At 40.4% G+C, this 17908-nt stretch overlaps 1 protein-coding gene across 6 annotated transcripts in view; it reads right to left on the reverse strand.

Moving 5' to 3' along the window:
* Nucleotides 1–17908, reverse strand: part of LOC118825376 (histone-lysine N-methyltransferase ASH1L-like) — a 42174-nt gene that overhangs the window by 3414 nt on the left and 20852 nt on the right. For 4 of the 6 annotated variants that reach the window (XM_036595978.1, XM_036595973.1, XM_036595965.1 and 1 more), the window contains exons 4-15: nucleotides 15889–16250; nucleotides 14389–14795; nucleotides 12427–12518; nucleotides 11425–11498; nucleotides 11291–11333; nucleotides 9448–9514; nucleotides 7341–7425; nucleotides 7187–7239; nucleotides 5552–5731; nucleotides 2123–2241; nucleotides 884–938; nucleotides 629–743 (exon numbers count right to left, since the gene is read on the reverse strand). In XM_036595978.1, coding sequence (XP_036451871.1) covers nucleotides 629–743; nucleotides 884–938; nucleotides 2123–2241; nucleotides 5552–5731; nucleotides 7187–7239; nucleotides 7341–7425; nucleotides 9448–9514; nucleotides 11291–11333; nucleotides 11425–11498; nucleotides 12427–12518; nucleotides 14389–14795; nucleotides 15889–16250 — 1652 coding nt within the window. Of the gene's footprint in view, nucleotides 1–628; nucleotides 744–883; nucleotides 939–2122; nucleotides 2246–5551; nucleotides 5732–7186; nucleotides 7240–7340; nucleotides 7426–9447; nucleotides 9515–11290; nucleotides 11334–11424; nucleotides 11499–12426; nucleotides 12519–14388; nucleotides 14796–15888; nucleotides 16251–17908 lie in introns of those variants that run through there. The other 2 variants (XM_036595992.1, XM_036595996.1) reach the window with 2 other exon arrangements.

Below are 17908 nucleotides of genomic sequence, written 5' to 3' on the forward strand. Positions count from 1 at the left end.
GTTTTCCCAAATATGGTAAATTCAGTAAATAAACAGTAATTGTGCATTAAAATGTGCAGAAGTGTGTCTCTGTAGAAGATCTGTTAATAAAATTAGTAAAATAAATAAACGACCGGGGCGCCCAAACTTTTGCACACAACTGTAATTATGTGATGTTCGGTTTAGAATAGTGGCCTGTAAGTTAGTGCATGTGGGCATTTTTGTGCCTAAGACACGTCCACTGAAGCTCATGACCACTGAATATATTCAAAAATGAACTGATGAATTGGTTCATTTTTATTATAATACACAGAAAAACAAAAAATAGTTACGCATGATGGGTTTCATATCAATACGACAAACATATTTATTATAAAAACCTAAGAAAAAGTCGTTTTTCCATTATATGGGCCTTTTAAACCTCCCACGTTATTTATTTATTTATTTATTTATTTATTCATTTTAGTGAAAGCATAATAAATCTTTTTGTCGTTGGAGTTTTTACTGCTATTTGTGTAAAAATGTAGATATTCAAACAGCAAAATTGGTTAAAATTCCCGCCCCCACCAAAGGATTCAGTGATCTGCACTGAAGACCCCAACGCAGAGCATTTCTAAGTACGAAAGCAGGACACAGACTGACGACTGACCTCTGCGCAGTGGAAAACTTTGAGCATGTCTGTGTGAAAAGCTTCCAGACTGTCGTAGTGGCCGGAGTGGAGCTGCCTCTGAACCATGCTGAGGTCCAGAAGAGCAGAGTCTGACCTGTGGTGGACACACACACGTACGCAGAAAACAAAGAAAAAAATAATGTACTTATTTTTCTTGGCAAGACAAAAACATCTCAGCTCCCTCTAGTGGTCAGAAGAGTTACTGTCTCCAAATTCTCTGGTAAACAAACGCACCTCTTTCTGGAGCACAGATTCAGCAGAGGAGCCGTAAGCATTTGTCCAGATGATCCTGCAGAGATGCATGGAAAAGAGAGAGAGAGAGAGAGAGAGAGAGAGAGAGAGATGGAAAATGAAAAGGGGACGTCTGTTAGATCTTTGCTTTTCTATTACTTCTCAATATGTTATTTGCTATTTTGCTTTCTATACTGATACCAGCCGTAGTATCACAACACTCAATACCAAAATAATAATAGGAGAAAATAATACTTAAGCTGTAGATCACGAGAGCGAGTGTGTTATCACGAAATAACATCACGGCTGTGATTTGGTTGCCGTAGATCATCACAGCCGTGATGTTATTGGTGATAACACACTCCTCGAGTGTTCTATTGCTTTTATACAACAGTTAAATAAATAAAGTTTAATATGTTTTAATGTTCGCAGTTCCTTCACCAAATTATAGTTCCTTAATGAGCAGCTTGTTGCTACGTCAGAGTAACGAGCTCCGCCCACTCGCTGCACAGCCGGCAGTTCGTTCTCCAGCTCCTTACACTAAATTCCCAAACTGTCATCACCACTGAGCAGCTTTTCAGTCGGCAGCTGTGACAGAAGAACAGCTAAACAACCTGGAATCAGCCAGAAATGAACCCAATACCATTCGCCAAACGTGTAGTCTGATCTTCAGAGTCTGACCAAATCAGACTGAGCCATAAAACTGCCGCAATATCAAGTTCAGCTCAGTTTTGTCGTATCAGTATTAATGTTGTTTTGTTCCAGCCAGTCTGTAAAGCATCTTACAGCCCATTTAGTTTGGCGAATGGAATGAAACTAAAAGGCTTTTATATGACAAGCGACAATCGTTTTTATTTTATTTTATATATTTTTTTTATTTATTAACCATTTATTTACTATCCAAAACCACCAGTGAAGCTACACCTGTCTTCTGAGCTTTTATATGGAATGTTGATGATGATAAATTAGAAATTTTCTTTGGTAATTAGTTTTCTAGATCACCACTGTGAACAATTCTGACTCTGTTTCTCTAGAACAGAGCGTTTCACACCAAACCACTCTGAATGACTCTGTTTACATCTTAACCGTTATCTTAACTGCAGACTTTTTGAAAATCTGGTGGAATTTCCCTTTAACTTTCTGTCTGCTGTGTGAACAGCTGTGCTGAGCAGGGGGACGCGGAGAGGCGGAGTGAGGAGCGATCTGTCTTTGCCGTGTGAGACGCCCTGAATTGAGCCGTACCTTTGCAACTAACGATGCTGTCCCAGATCTTCTGCAGTGTGTCAGAGAGGTCTCCGCTCTGGGGTCCGCACTGCTCCTCTTTTTCAGGGCATTCTTCACTCCTCTGCTCACTCAGGCACCTGTCTGCAGAACACAGAGCACATACACGCTTTTTCACAGCTTTAGAGGCCCAAATTCCACATTTCTGCAGTTTCCTTTTCTCATGTACCAAAAACAGTCACGATTCATTTTCAACCTCTCTGTAACCCTTAAAAACACTGTGAAGTTCAGACTGAAACCTTCAAAGACAAGGATGATAAATAAACTTCTGGCGCTCCGTATAGACGTGTGGATGCTTTGGAAGCCGCAATGATCCGTTTGCTTCTTGACAGCTTCAAACAGCACAACATTCAATAGTTTTCCCACATATTCCACACTGATAACTACAGACTGCCAGCAGGAACAACACTCCACATCACTACAAGAGGAACGGGCGGGGCCAAATCGCTGTAGGCTGAATTGGCAGGGCCAAGCTAATGAAGGCTGAATGGGTGAGACTACACTGCTGTAGGCTGAATGGGAGGCACTAAACCGCTGCAGCCTGAATGGGCGGGGCTAAATTGCTATAAGCTGAATGAATGGCTACACTGCAGTAGGCTGAATGGGTGGAGCTAAACTGCTGTAAGCTGAAAGGGAGGATAAACTGCTGTAGGCTGAATGGGCGGGGCTAAATTAGGCTGAATAGGCATTCATGGTTGTGACATCACAAGAACGGAGATTTCAACGGGCTGTGTTTACAGCTTTTAGTTTCCACATATGGACTGTTTGGGCCAGAAAGGTACATTTTAAGATTTCAACAATGTTATTTCAGAAATGTGTTTCTCAGTGTTAATCTGCCCTTTAAAGACTAGTGTATGTAAACTTCTCATGGAAATGAATAATCTGTTATAAAACAGTTTGTTCTGAAAACACCAAATGCTCGCTGTCCTTTGAAATACACTTAAAGCAAACTGAGGTGAGAGAGGAAAAGTGACTGCTTTGAGCTTTCTGGGCCATTTGGCTACTCGCTCAGGGACCAGATCCAACACTGTGACCCACACACAAAGGAAAGATGAAGGACACGCAGGAAGAGAGAGAACAGAGAGAGAGAGAGAACAGTGAGAGAGAGAGAGAGAGAGAAGCTGTGGTGGAAAAGCAGGACAGTGTGCTGAGCTGCATCAAACACCACGCCCTCTATATCAGCAGCTACACAAAGACTAAAGGTAAAATATGTCAAATTTTCCATCATAATAAGTAGTGATTGTTATTTATCAGTAGTAGATACAGAATCTACATGGTGATATGTAGTAAAGCATCGTGGCAGTTTATCAAACCGATACTTTTACAGCAGATGTGTCACAGCAATATGCAGACATGCAAACATACACAAAACCTGAAAGCTATTTTATGCTTTGTATGTACATGGGTCATTCTACAGAAATGTCCATTTTTGTGTCCCTAGCGTTTACAGATATATTACACTTAAAAAAAAAGTGTTAGGGTTACAATTTATTTTCATTTTAAAATAAAACAGTAAGTTATTTGAACAGTTACACCTTCTTGATCCTCAATTTAGCAATATTGTTATTGTTAATATAGTTTTTAAATCAATTATCTAGAATTCCAAGCACCACAGAAGAGCTCGTCCTCACAGTCATGTGTGAAGAATGAGGCCATATTTTGAAGTAAAAACATGCTTTTCTGCAGGTTTATCTACAATAATCTATACATGACTATGGAATATATAAATTAAATGACATAAAGAAAACAAATGCCAAATAAATATTATAAAATATATACTGAAAGTTGTCCCCAGGAGTCGTGTCACTGGTGTTACTACGTAACAGAAAATCTCTTATTTTGAAATAAAAGTCACACTGATGACATCACTTGACTTCCTTTTACCTGTTTTCTGAGGATCTATGAAGAAAAGCACATGGTGAGTCCACTGAGTCTTTCAGTTATCAGAGATTTTCTCATTTAGCTCATGATTTCATATGAAGCTTTTAGCTGAAGTCACTGGTGTGACCGACTTTATTCTGAGGTAACTGTGAAAAATAGAATACAAATGGATTAAATTACATATTTTAGTGGATATTCCATGATTGACGACATGTGGTTTGATGTTCTGTAGCAGTTATTTTGTAAAATGCATTTTTCATAAAAATGTCTCTGGTGTTTCCTTTATTATGAGTAACACCAATGAGGATCAGTAACACCAGTGACTCCTATGGAGAGACAGAAAAGTGGATGTTGCTGTAGAATGACCCACATTTATGCCCACCACGAATGTTAGATTGCTTCAGATTGCCAGCTAACGCTAGTTAAATTTAGCTTTACTGCTTATGCTAAAGAACAGCAACAATCTGTAAGGTTACTTCAGTTCAGAAGAATGGATTATCCTGTGCCTTTAGAACGTCACTAACTAGATGGGACAAAACCTTCTGGAGCTGAATGAAGATAAAACAAAGATAATTTTATTCAGGAATAGCAATGAGAGGCACAGACTAGCTGCCTATCTGGATTTGAGAGCCCTAAAATCTAAAGAAAAGCAGGAGGCCTTGGTGTACTCGTGAACTCTGATCTCGGTTTTAGCACTCATGACAAGGCAGTTACTAAATCATAGACTTACTAAAGCATAGAGCTGGACGATATGACAAAATGTCATATACTTCAAGAAGCTTTTTTATGATACATGATATTCATTTTTTCTGACATCTGATAAGTTGGAACAGACAAAGTTACCCTGCATTTTAAAAATACTATCAAAATCTATAATACAGTAACTTGTATTGAACATTTTAAACACTTTAAACAGGATTAATTAGGCTCTCCTCGTAATTAAATGAGCAAAGTGTAACCATGGGAATAGGTGTAGCGTAACCATGGAAATGAGCAACCTGTAACCATGGGAATGGGTTTAGAGTAAACATGGAAATGTGTGAAGTATAACCATGGGAATAGGTGTAGTGTAACCATAGGAATGGGTGTAGTGCAACCATGGAAATGAGCAACGTGTAACCATGGAAATGAGTGCAGTGTAACCATGCAAATGAGCAACGTGTAACCATGGGAATGGGTGTAGAGTAACCATAGGAATGAGCGAAGTATAACCCATGGGAATGACTGTAGTGTAGCCATGGAAATGAGTGAAGTGTAAACATGGGAATGGGTGTAGCGTAACCTCTTAAATGGGTGTAGCGTAACCGTGGAAACAGGTGTAGTCTACTTATCTATACATCATATTTTAACCCTATTATAACCCCGTCTCTATGTTCCGGATTAAGACAGCTGTGCAGTGAGAACAGACCTGCATTATTTACAGATTTCCGCAAAACTGCTTCCCACTCTGTCCACAAAAGCAGCAAGCGCACACGCACACCCACAAATATGTCCTCAACAACTACACACACTCCTGGACCTGGCTGGACGGTCGTCTCTTCTCCATTCCCTCCATCCTCGCTCTGACTGCTCCCTTTCTCCTCCCTCTCTTGTTCTCTCACTTCCTCTCTCAGCAGCAGCAGAGCCTGCCTCGCCCTCATCTTCTCGTAGTTCCGCACCAGGAAGACGCCATGTTTCATCACAAAAGTCCTGCAAGGAGAACAGAGAGATGATGAAGAGGGAGCAGGAGGACAAAAATCAAACAGCTGGTGAAAATAAATGAATAAGATGCACAAACCAGCTAAAATATAACAACTCAAGGTACAAGATTAGTATCATGACATTTAGTTTTGCAGAGCTACATTTAAAAAGGCTGAAAAACGGTACAGTAAAAAAAACGGTACGGTAAAATCGGTACAGTGATGTTTATTGAACATTTGCAAAAATAAACTATTTAAGGAGGAACTGAGAATGGGTGGGTTAGAATGCAAAGGTGAAATTTCCACGTTGTGGGACTAATAAGTGTCACTTAATCTTAATCTTAATCCAGTCAGCTACACTGTCACTGTTGTTGTTTACAGGCTCCATAATTGGTCTTTTTATGATCCATACATTTGTTCAGTGTTATAGAAGTACTCAACATACCCTATATGGCCAAAAGTATGTGGACACCCCTCCTAATCATGGAGTTCAGGTGTCACCCACTGCTAACAGGTGTATACAATCAAGCACATAGCTTTGCAGTCTTGATAGCCAAACACTAGCAGTAGAGGGTCGCACTGATGAGCTCAGTGACTTTAAACATGGCACTGTCATAGGATGGCACCTCTGCCACATGTCAGTAAAATGTCTGCCCTGCTAGATCTGCCCCAGACAACTGTAAGTGCTGGGACTGTAACTGAAAGGGGGAGGGGGCAATTCCATATTAATGCCCATAGTCCAACAAGCTCATATAGGCGTAATGATCTGGTGTCCCACACTACTACATATACATACTACATATATACAGAAGCCTCTTTTGGCAAATCAACTCTGATATTTTTAATTATTATAATCAAATACAATATTTTCCCCATAACACTGTTATCAGATGAACTACGACACTGTTGTCTCTCTGTGTGTGAAATATTGTGACTATACGTTGAGCTGCTAGCGAGCAATGAGGGGTATTTCCATAAAAACACATTCTATTAGCATTATTGAAGAAGAGACCTGAAAACAGGAGGAAAGTGGATTTTTTGGCTCTTGTGTAAAAGGTTAAACACATTCAGAGAGCTCATATGGATCATATGAACGCCTCAAAGACCATCTAGGACTGTGATTGGTCAGGACACAAAATTAATAAAGGCAAATTTGCATATTGCAGCATTCTTAGATTTCAATATTGCAAAAGTTAATTAAAAATGTGATAACAATTAACAAATGATACATTGTGCAGCCCTAGAAATCTGTCATTTCAAGCTGAGGACTAATGTACTGTACATGGCTCACCAGCTGACAGTAACTGACAGGCCTGCAATTCCATGTTATCTTAAGGCCCTTGCCTCCCTTTATACAACTCGTGGTGTAGGAAGTGCTTTGCTATGTCTACAATCGCGCTGTGGAAACACTTCTGCTCTCTCAGGACAATAAATCTCAGTGTGGATAAACAGATTTTTCCGGTACCTCTCCTCGCTAGACAACGGCGAGGGGAAATTCTCATTGTCACGGCTTCCCTCCTGTAAACGAGAGGAGAAAGAGAAAATCAGACTGAGTGACACTGATGTCAAATACTCAGCCTTTCACTTGTACATGCTTGAGTCAGTGCGGACAGGACGACCTGCTGTTGGAGAAGCTGATGGCTCAGCTGGATCTCCTCCTGCAGCAGCTCTGGCACATCTGCCTGGTCATCCCTGTCTATGGACCTGGGAATGATTAAAGGGGATTTTTTAAATTCCTGCATATCGTCGCTGTCCAAAGAAAACGTATCTCCATTTTTGTTGATTTCTAGTTATCTGCATCATTTGAACATGGTGGCTGTCCTTTACACCGTATGAAAATTTCCTGATGATTGGACCAATAGCAATGCTCTATAAATGACTTGGAATAAAATATCTTCACATTGGCTTTAATTAAACGTTTTTGGTCTCTTCTATAAAGTTACCATTTTGCAGATACTTGTTTTTCTTTGGACAGCGACGATATAGGAAGGTGTAAAAGGTATAAAAAAAAAAAAGGTGTAAAATATGTGAAATGATCCGTTCTACAAAAAGCCATAGGAACCAGACGTCCACCTCTAAAAGCTCCCTAACAGAAGGTTATGACATGAAATTATCATGCTGCCTGATGTCTGAGACACTGTTTTACAATAGTTTAGAGATTTTGGACTAAAACATAATTTAAAGAACATTCATGGTGGAGGGATACATGGAGAAAGCTAACTATTTCAGATTTTCCACTATTTCCCATCATCAACATTCCATATAAACTCAGAAGACTCGTGTAGGTTCACTGGTGGTTCTGGATAGTAAATAAAATGTCTATATTTGTGTTGTAGTCATGGCGACCCCTGGTTCCTATCACCACCAATTTTAATCTTTTCAAGCTCTCTCTGTCCCCTAGAATTTAACAAGCTGTTTAATTGTACTGTGCCTTTAACAGTGATATACACTGATCAGGCATAACATTCTGACCACCTCCTTGTTTCTACACTCATTGTCCATTTTATCAGCTCCACTTACTATATAGGAGCACTTTGTAGTTCTACAGTTACAGACTGTAGTCCATCTGTTTCTCTGATACTTTGTTAGCCCACTTTTACCCTGTTCTTCAGTGGTCAGGACCCCCATGGACCCTCACAGAGCAGGTACTGTTTGGGTGGTGGATCATTCTCAGCACTGCAGTAACACTGACGTGGTGGTGGTGTGTTAGTGTGTGTTGTGCTGGTACAAGTGGATCAGACACAGCAGTGCTGCTGGAGTTTTTAAATACCTCAGTGTCACTGCTGGACTGAGAATAGTCCACCAACCAGAAATATCCAGCCAACAGCGTCCTGTGGGCACTGATGAAGGACTAGAGGATGACCAACACAAACTGTGCAGCAGCAGATGAGCTATCGTCTCTGACTTTACATCTACAAGGTGGACTGACAAGGTAGGAGTGTCTAATAGAGTGGACAGTGAGTGGACACAGTGTTTAAAAACTGAGTGGACAGTGTTTAAAAACTCCAGCAGCACTGCTGTGTCTGATCCACTCACACCAGCACAACACACACTAACACACCACCACCATGTCAGTGTTACTGCAGTGCTGAGAATGATCCACCACCCAAATACTACCTGCTCTGTGGGGGTCCATGGGGGTCCTGACCACTGAAGAACAGGGTAAAAGGGGGCTAACAAAGTATCAGAGAAACAGATGGACTACAGTCTAACTGTAGAACTACAAAGTGCACCTATATAGTAAGTGGAGCTGATAAAATGGACAATGAGCGTAGAAACAAGGAGGTGGTCAGAATGTTATGCCTGATCGGTTTACATGCTACAACAAACGAACTTTGAAAAAGCAAGAACCATTTGTTTTTCAGTGATACCGGCCCTTTAAACAGTCATGACCATCAGATAGACGCACAGGGACATATCAGCGATATCTCGCACAGTGTGTTCTGTTCCTCTGAGGGAATGCATCACAGGCTCTGTTCCAACCCAAAGAAAAACAAAACCCGGCTCATTTCCTCTCATCTCTTCCAGTTCACAACAGCATCGTTCAGGAATATGAAAAAAAATGTGCTCATGTTTTTGCTGTTTTTTCCACAGAAGGTTCTAAAGACTTGTCGATAGAGAGGATGTAAACTCAAGGACTCTACATGAAACCAAAATAAGGATGCATTAAATATGTATTTGTTATAAAGCAAAGCCGTAAATGCATGCAAATCTCTATGTCCTTACCTGGCGTGGGGAGAGTCATCATCGCAGTGCTGAGGGGTCCCCTCGACAGGGGCTGTACAGGAACCGCCTGCAGTCAGAGACAGATTTTACTTCCAAAAACCCAGCTTAAATGGTGCATCTAATTGGACAGTCCACTTATCAGATGGACATGCCTGAGATGGCAGCCGGGCAGAACCGCTGCCGCTTTCAGAATCACTGATATTGTTCACTATGGCTGGGTGAGGATATCTGATATCAAACTGATATTAATAGGCATGTATTTAATTAGGTACATACTGTTCAAAGTCACAGACCACCCTTTGATTAATTTCATTTCTAGCCCCCACATAGCAAAAGGACATTGGGCCACTCCTGGCCCGATGGCGGCCCACTGGCTTTATGCTCAGCGTTTTCCAGGCGGCCTACTGGCGGTTAAGCAGAGTGTTAGACAAAATGCCACTTTTCATCGCTCATTTTCCACTCACAGTCCAATTTACTCATTTTCCCTACATTTCTTTTTTTCATTATCCTTCATAAATTAGTTTAGTAAACAATTTTAATCAGCACAGTGTCAGCAAAATTTCTATAAAATCATTTTATATCAGGACTAGTCATTATATTTTTCTCTCAGTTGTTTGTTATATTTTTCTTAGTTTATTTTCTAAAATAAATTTAGCTATAAATTAGTCAGAAATGAACCGAATACCATTCACCAAACGTGTAGTCTGATCTTCAGAGTCTCATCAAATCAGACTGAGCCATAAAACTGCCGCAATATCAAGTTCAGCTCAGTTTTGTCAGTTTTTGCCAGATCAGTATTAATGTTGTTTTGTTCCAGCCAGTCTGTAAAGCATCTTACAGCCCATTTAGTTTGGCGAATGGTGTTGGGTTCATTTCTGGCTGATTCCAGGTTGTTCAGCTGTTCTTCTGTCACAGCTGCCGACTGAAAAGCTGCTCAGTGGTGATGACAGTTTGGGAATTTAGCGTCGTCTCATCTTCAGAGCCTGACCAGTCGGCTGTCGGTCAAATGTGATCTTAAAAGTGTCCATTTTCTGTTTGTGGCAAAGTAAGAAGTATAAACGTTCAAAGTTGTTGCTTAGCAACAGCATCTCAGCAGAGTGATACAGTGTTTGTGAAAAACTCGTGATGTTATGGCAAAATAACAGATCGCTTCTCAACCAATCAGCTTGCGTGGCCAGAACTGACTGTTGTATAATATTCAGTAACGTTGCCGTGTGGTGTTATGACTTCCTGTTGGCAACTTGGCAAAATTTCCATGGAGTTCTAGCACAACATAATGGAACTTAGGAGGATTCCTGAAGGCTGTGACAACGGACTGACAATGCTGCCACTACGTTGTCACAATGTTGTCAGATAACGTTGTCACAACTTTCTGAGGAATTACATTCCAACGTTGTCACAACGCTGTGGGCACCAAAACAGTAGGTTGTCAAAGTAACTGTTTGCAGGGTCAGCGAGGTGCCACCTTATTAAGCCGCAGACCAACATGTGCTTGCTATGCGCATAGCGCCACCTGCTGTTCATTATGGACGACTCTAGTACATGCGTGTTTCAACAATAGACATCAGTCAGTCACTCAGTCAGTCAGTGACTCAGTAAAAGACTCTCGTAGGCCTGCCGGGCGGTTCAGCACGTTCTCTGCTTTTTTTCCTTACGTTGAAAAATTAATAACCCTGAATAAACGAAAGGGTGGCCTCTGATTTTTCCACAATACTGTACTTGAATTAGTCAAGGAGTGAAGGAGGAGAACATAGCATTCAGACCACATCCCCAGACAAACCAGCCTCACTACTCAGGAGTTATTTTACACCTTTTACACAGACACAGACATTCAGACACTTACTACATGCTTTCGCTGATGGTGGGCTGTCAGGCATTTCAAACAGCTGCAGAGGAAGAGAAACGAAGAGTTATGAAACTAAAATAGAGTCTAGAAAAAAGAGTCCATACACGCTTCAATACAGAGACGACAAGCACCTTCTTGTGTGCACAGAGCCAGTGGACGTCGTAGGGCAGCTGAAAGTCGATCCTCTTCAGCCTCAGGTACTTTCCTGTCCCACACACACACACACACACACACACACACACACACATACGCAGAATCTGAGTTTGGGATTAAAGTGATACTTTGGCCAAAAAAAACAAAACCAGCATTGAAAGTTTACCTGCAAATGTGGTCGACCAGTTAAGACATGCTTGGTATCTGAAGTTTGCTGCTTTAGTTTTACACTATAGCTATGAGGCTAATGTAGCTAACAAGCGATAGCCGATTATACCCCACTAATTAGCATGGTGCTAACAGCATGCCTAAATCTTCACACTTGTCTTAAAGTGTGTGGAGTTGTTCAGTATCTCTAATAGACTTGATGATGTGGTTTCTGACTCTGATCCACTCGTACCACCACGTCAGTGTTACTGCAGTGCTGAGAATGATCCACCACCCAAATAGTACCTGTTCTGTGAGGGTCCATGGGGGTCCTGACCACTGAAGAACAGGGTAAATGGGGGCTAACAAAGTATCAGAGAAACAGATGGACTACAGTCTGTAACTGTAGAACTACAAAGTGCACCTATATAGTAAGTGGAGCTGATAAAATGGACAATGAGTGTAGAAACAAGGAGGTGGTCAGAATGTTATGCCTGACCGGTGTATATTATGTTTTATTTTTTGTAATTTGACCAGAGGAGCCCAAATATGTGCATACAAAGTCAGAATTTTGATATATGGATGCCAGAAACAAAAGGAGAAAATTAATAGTGGGCGTTATGGTGAAACACAGCGCTGCAGCTGGGCTTCAGCCTGGACCACTACTGACGGGACGAAGGGTCAAACTGGGAAAAAACATTTTTTTGAAAACTGTGCTGTTAATAATTTGCCGCATTAATGCATCAATGTTCAGAGCCCTGAGAGAATCAAATTTTCTCTAAAAGCTGCTCGTCTCTACAGCGTCTCTGTTCAGTTCAGTGACAGACACTCACCCACGTGTGCAGGTGCAGGCAGGAGGCCGTGTTCGTGCTCCTCCGGATTATAATCCAGACACTCCGAGCTCGGCTCCTCCGGCTCATGAACCCTGGAACACAGACATACATCAGGTTGACAATGATTTTTTCCAAAGTCCTGTTACCCCTCTATTGCACAATGTTGCCTCAGGGCAACAAAGCCATTTTCCTCACTTTACAATAACAGTATCCATATTTAAAGACAGTGACAGGGTTAGCAATAAAGGGAACAGTTTGAGTATGTCTATAAAAAGCATGTTCCTGGTTATGCTGTCTCTTAGTGGGAACTTTTAAACCTCTTTTTAAACATTCAGTATACATTTTTTTGTTATTAGAATTTGCAGAAATATGTTTGTGGCCTAGAAGCAACACTGTGCGGCAGTGGAATGGATCTAGCCATTCACATGCCGGGTCTCACCACTTCAGGGAACACAGCTCTATATCATTTCTTCTCATTGCCGCACAATGTTGCCTCAAGGCATCATATACCAAAATGACCCCTGCACACATTATTTTAAAAAAAGGTTTTGATATTTAATAATCAGGTCCATTTTATGCAAGAAAAATGAATCAAACATTTTTTAAATTGTTCTCATAACACGTGCAGTAGAGGGTTAAAAGTAGATGATCAGACAAGACTTTGACACTGTCAGTGCTTTATTTAGATATAGTAGATTTATATACACAGATGGTCAAAAGGTTGGAATCACTGTATTTCTGTGTAATATATATATATATAATACACAACTGATCTGGCTGCTGATAAAACAGCTCGTCTTAACAGCTTCAGAACTGTAAGATCATCTGTATGAAGCTGTAAACAAAAATGATGAAATGTTAGACGATCATGTCCAAAATGATAATCAGAGCAGCGGAAGTTTCTAAAATGACAGAGAAAGCAGGAGAACATCAAGAATGAAGTTCTAAAAATAATAATACAATTAAAAATTAGAATTAGAATTATTATTCAGAATGAAGTTCTAATAAATTAATATCCAGAATGAAGTTCTAAAAATAATAATAAAATAAAAAAATTAGAATGCAAGAATTAAATTCTAAAAAAAAACTATTCAGAATGAAGTTCTAATAAAATTAATATTCGGAATGAAGTTTTAATAAAATTAATATCAAGAATGAAGTTCTAATAAAATTAACATTCAGAATAAAGTTCTAATAAAATTAATATTCGGAATGAAGTTTTAATAAAGTTATTATCCAGAATGAAGTTCTAGTAAAATTAATATCCAGAATGAAGTTCTAATAAAATTAACATGCAGAATAAAGTTCTAATAAAATTAATATCTAGAATGAAGTTCTAATAAAATTAATATCAAGAATGAAGTTCTAATAAAATTAACATTCAGAATAAAGTTCTAATAAAATTAATATCTAGAATGAAGTTCTAATAAATTAACATTCAGAATAAAGTTCTAATAAAATTAATATCAGAATGAAGTTCTAATAATGAAGTTCTAATAAAATTAATATCCAGAATGAAGTTCTAATAAAATTAGTATCCAGTATGAAGTTTTAATAAAACTAATATGTAGAATGGCACTTTGAAATAAACACTGAAAGAAGTTTTAAAAAAATTAACATTAAAAATGAAACTACAATAAAATTAATATCCAGAATGAAGTTTTAACAAATATCCAGAATTAAATTATTATACAATTAATATCCAGTTTTAAAAAAAATGTGCAGAATGCCTCATAATTCAAAAGTGGAGTATAATTTGACAAACTGATGTAGTTGGATAATGACAGTAAATTATTTATGATATAATAAGGTCTTGCTGAACTTTGTTGTTTAGTTTATAATACTGAAGGCTACAGTCTTTATCACTGTTACTGTATGTAAAATAACAGAACATATTAATAAAACAACTGACTCAGACATTTTGAACCGAGTGTAAATGTGAAACGCTTCGTCTGAACTCACTCTTCACTTTTATAGACGTCTGAATAAAGCCCCGCCCACAAATACTTCTTTTTGGGAAGTGAGGCAGAAGTCTTCTCTGATTGGCTGTATGCATCTTCATCTGCATCCTCAGCCACAGCATGCTCAGGTGAAGGAGCGATGGGTGTGGAGGAGCAGTGGAGGTCTGAGGGAGTCTCAGTGACCTCTTCCTCTTCGTTCCCTCGTTTCTGACCCTCATCTTTCTCTCCTTCAGCGTTTCTTCTCTTTCTTCCTCTTTTTCGCTGCTCTCCATTAATCACAGCCTCGATCACTTCTAACACTGTATCATCCTGTCGTTTGCTGCTCTCTCCTTTTCCCGAATTCTCCTTCTCCTCAGGGAGCGACGGAGGTGACTGAGGTGCAGAAGGTAAAGACGGCGGAGATGAGCCCTGTAAGAATATTTCATAGAAATATATTATTACATATTCACACTATATTGCAAAATATAACAGAACATTAAGACTGTCACTGTTAGTAATCAAGCAATCTACCCATTACTGATTAGTTGAGTTATCAAGATTTTATATTAATTGCAGCAGCGAGTGATGTTTGTTTATTTGATGTTCGTTAATGACGCCTTTAGAGGGCGGCGCTGAGCGATGTTTGTTTATTTGATGTTCGTTAATGACGGCTTTAGAGGGCGGCGCTGAGCGACGTTTGTTTATTTGATGGTCGTTAATGACGCCTTTAGAGGGCGGCGCTGAGCGACGTTTGTTTATTTGATGTTCGTTAATGACGCCTTTAGAGGGCGGCGCTGAGCGACGTTTGTTTATTTGATGTTCGTTAATGACGCCTTTAGAGGGCGGCGCTGAGCGACGTTTGTTTATTTGATGTTCGTTAATGACGCCTTTAGAGGGCGGCGCTGAGCGACGTTTGTTTATTTGATGTTTGTTGATGACGCCTTTAGAGGGCGGCGCTGAGCGACGTTTGTTTATTTGATGTTTGTTAATGACGCCTTTAGAGGGCGGCGCTGAGCGACGTTTGTTTATTTGATGTTTGTTAATGACGCCTTTAGAGGGCGGCGCTGAGCGACGTTTGTTTATTTGATGTTTGTTAATGACGCCTTTAGAGGGCGGCGCTGAGCGACGTTTGTTTATTTGATGGTCGTTAATGACGCCTTTAGAGGGCGGCGCTGAGCGACGTTTGTTTATTTGATGGTTGTTAATGACGCCTTTAGAGGGCGGCGCTGAGCGACGTTTGTTTATTTGATGTTTGTTAATGACGCCTTTAGAGGGCGGCGCTGAGCGACGTTTGTTTATTTGATGTTTGTTAATGACGCCTTTAGAGGGCGGCGCTGAGCGACGTTTGTTTATTTGATGTTTGTTAATGACGCCTTTAGAGGGCGGCGCTGAGCGACGTTTGTTTATTTGATGTTTGTTAATGACGCCTTTAGAGGGCGGCGCTGAGCGACATTTAAATGGAGAGAGGTCTGCAGATCTCCTCTACTATGGATTATACTGCATTATATTTTTAATACATTACTGGTTTGTGTGGCGAGGGTGGAGGGTTCTTCCTCGGCCGTCCTGGTCCTCTTTTCTTCACTTCGTGTCCAGCTGCGATCTTCAGCCCTCGAGGGTTTGTTTTAAATGATCTGAAACGCTGCGCTGGCTGAGCTCTGGACGATGCTGTGTTTCTGGGCTGTTTAGAATGAAGCTTGGTTTGTTCTTGAATAAAATGAGCTGTTGTTCGGTCGCAGGCTTGGTCACCCTCATCCTGAATTACAGGCCTCCTCCTGGCTTTATGTCCCTTTGGGTCTCTGTGGGTGTTCTCTGCTTCTCTGGCAGATGGAGAGTTACTGCACTGATGCTTTCCAGGAAAGTGCAGACTACCAGCCTGGACACAACCTGAGGAGAGACGGAGAAAGAAGCTTTAGTTTAAACAATACGTATAAAGATATTCAGTCAGGGTGGCTAAACTGCTGTAGCTGAATGGTGGAGCTAAACTGCTGTAGCTGAATGGGTGGAGCTAAACTGCTGTAGCTGAATGGGTGGAGCTAAACTGCTGTAGCTGAATGGTGGAGCTAAACTGCTGTAGACTGAATGGTGGAGCTAAACTGCTGTAGACTGAATGGTGGAGCTAAACTGCTGTAGCTGAATGGTGGAGCTAAACTGCTGTAGACTGAATGGTGGAGCTAAACTGCTGTAGCTGAATGGTGGAGCTAAACTGCTGTAGCTGAATGGTGGAGCTAAACTGCTGTAGACTGAATGGTGGAGCTAAACTGCTGTAGCTGAATGGTGGAGCTAAACTGCTGTAGCTGAATGGTGGAGCTAAACTGCTGTAGACTGAATGGTGGAGCTAAACTGCTGTAGCTGAATGGTGGAGCTAAACTGCTGTAGACTGAGTGGGAGGGGCTAAACTGCTGTAGGCTGAATGGGCGGGGCTTTTGAAAGTTTAACACTTCGTACATACTGTATTTAACCCTTTATCTAAAGTAACACAGAGTCGTGTTGATAAACATGTCGCGGTTCTGAGTCCTGCAGCTCTCCTGCTGCTGCTGCTGCTTAAACACAGCCATAAATCACTTTCACACAGCTGCAGTGAGGAACATTCCACAGCCCCCGGCCCACCACACTGATCCTAAACCAGGACACAGGGTGTGTGTGTGGGTGTGTGTGCGCTCCAGAACAGTCTCTTCAGCAGTGATCAAACACACACACACAGAAAGAAAGACAACAGAAAGAGAGAACAAAATAAAAGAGCTTTATGTGTGTAAAAAAAGAAAAAAGATATAAAGAGAAACAGAAAAAAAGAAAAAGAGAAAGAGAAAGAAAGAAAGAGAAAGAGAAAGAGAAAGAAAGAGAAACAGAAAGAAAGAAAAAAGAAGAAATAAGAAAGAAAGACATAAAGAGAAAAAGAAAGAGGAGTGAAAGACAAAGAAAATAGATAAAACAAAGATTAAAAACAAAGACATAAGAAAGTAGAAAGAAACAGAAAAAATGAAAGAAAGAGATAAGAAGGAAAGATAAGAAGAAAGAGGAAAAAGAAAGAAAGAAAGAAAGAAAGAAAGAAGGTAAAAGAAAAAAGAAAGATTAGAAAAATAGAAAAAGAAAAAACAGAGGAAAAGAAAACAAAGGAACAAAAGGAAAGAAAAAAGATAATAAACAGACAAAAAGACAAAGTAAACAAAGGCAAGGATGAAAGACAGAAAACTTTAAAGGTGAGAGGAACGCAGAAAAAAGGAGGAGAAAAAAGAGAAAGAGCGAATAAAAGACAGAAGTTTGTGTGAGAGGTAAGGACAGAAGTGAAAGGACGGCTGTGGCGGGGCGGGGGGGTGAGGGGGGGGTGAGGTGGGGGCTCAGGGCTGCAGTGGCGTAACGGGGCTCGTGTGCGTTCCTGCTGGGGGAGATCTATTTGTGTTCTGGAGGAGATCCAGAACCAGATCACTGTAGATCCTCATCACTCACATCCACATGAAAGTGTGAACGCAAGTCAACAGCAGAGGTGTATTTATAGACCAACAAACGGGCGAGAGGAGGAGCAGACAGAGGGAGAGAGGGATGAA

Source organism: Colossoma macropomum, unplaced genomic scaffold (genome assembly GCF_904425465.1).
Source record: "Colossoma macropomum unplaced genomic scaffold, Colossoma_macropomum, whole genome shotgun sequence".
In the NCBI taxonomy this organism is placed as follows: domain Eukaryota; kingdom Metazoa; phylum Chordata; class Actinopteri; order Characiformes; family Serrasalmidae; genus Colossoma; species Colossoma macropomum.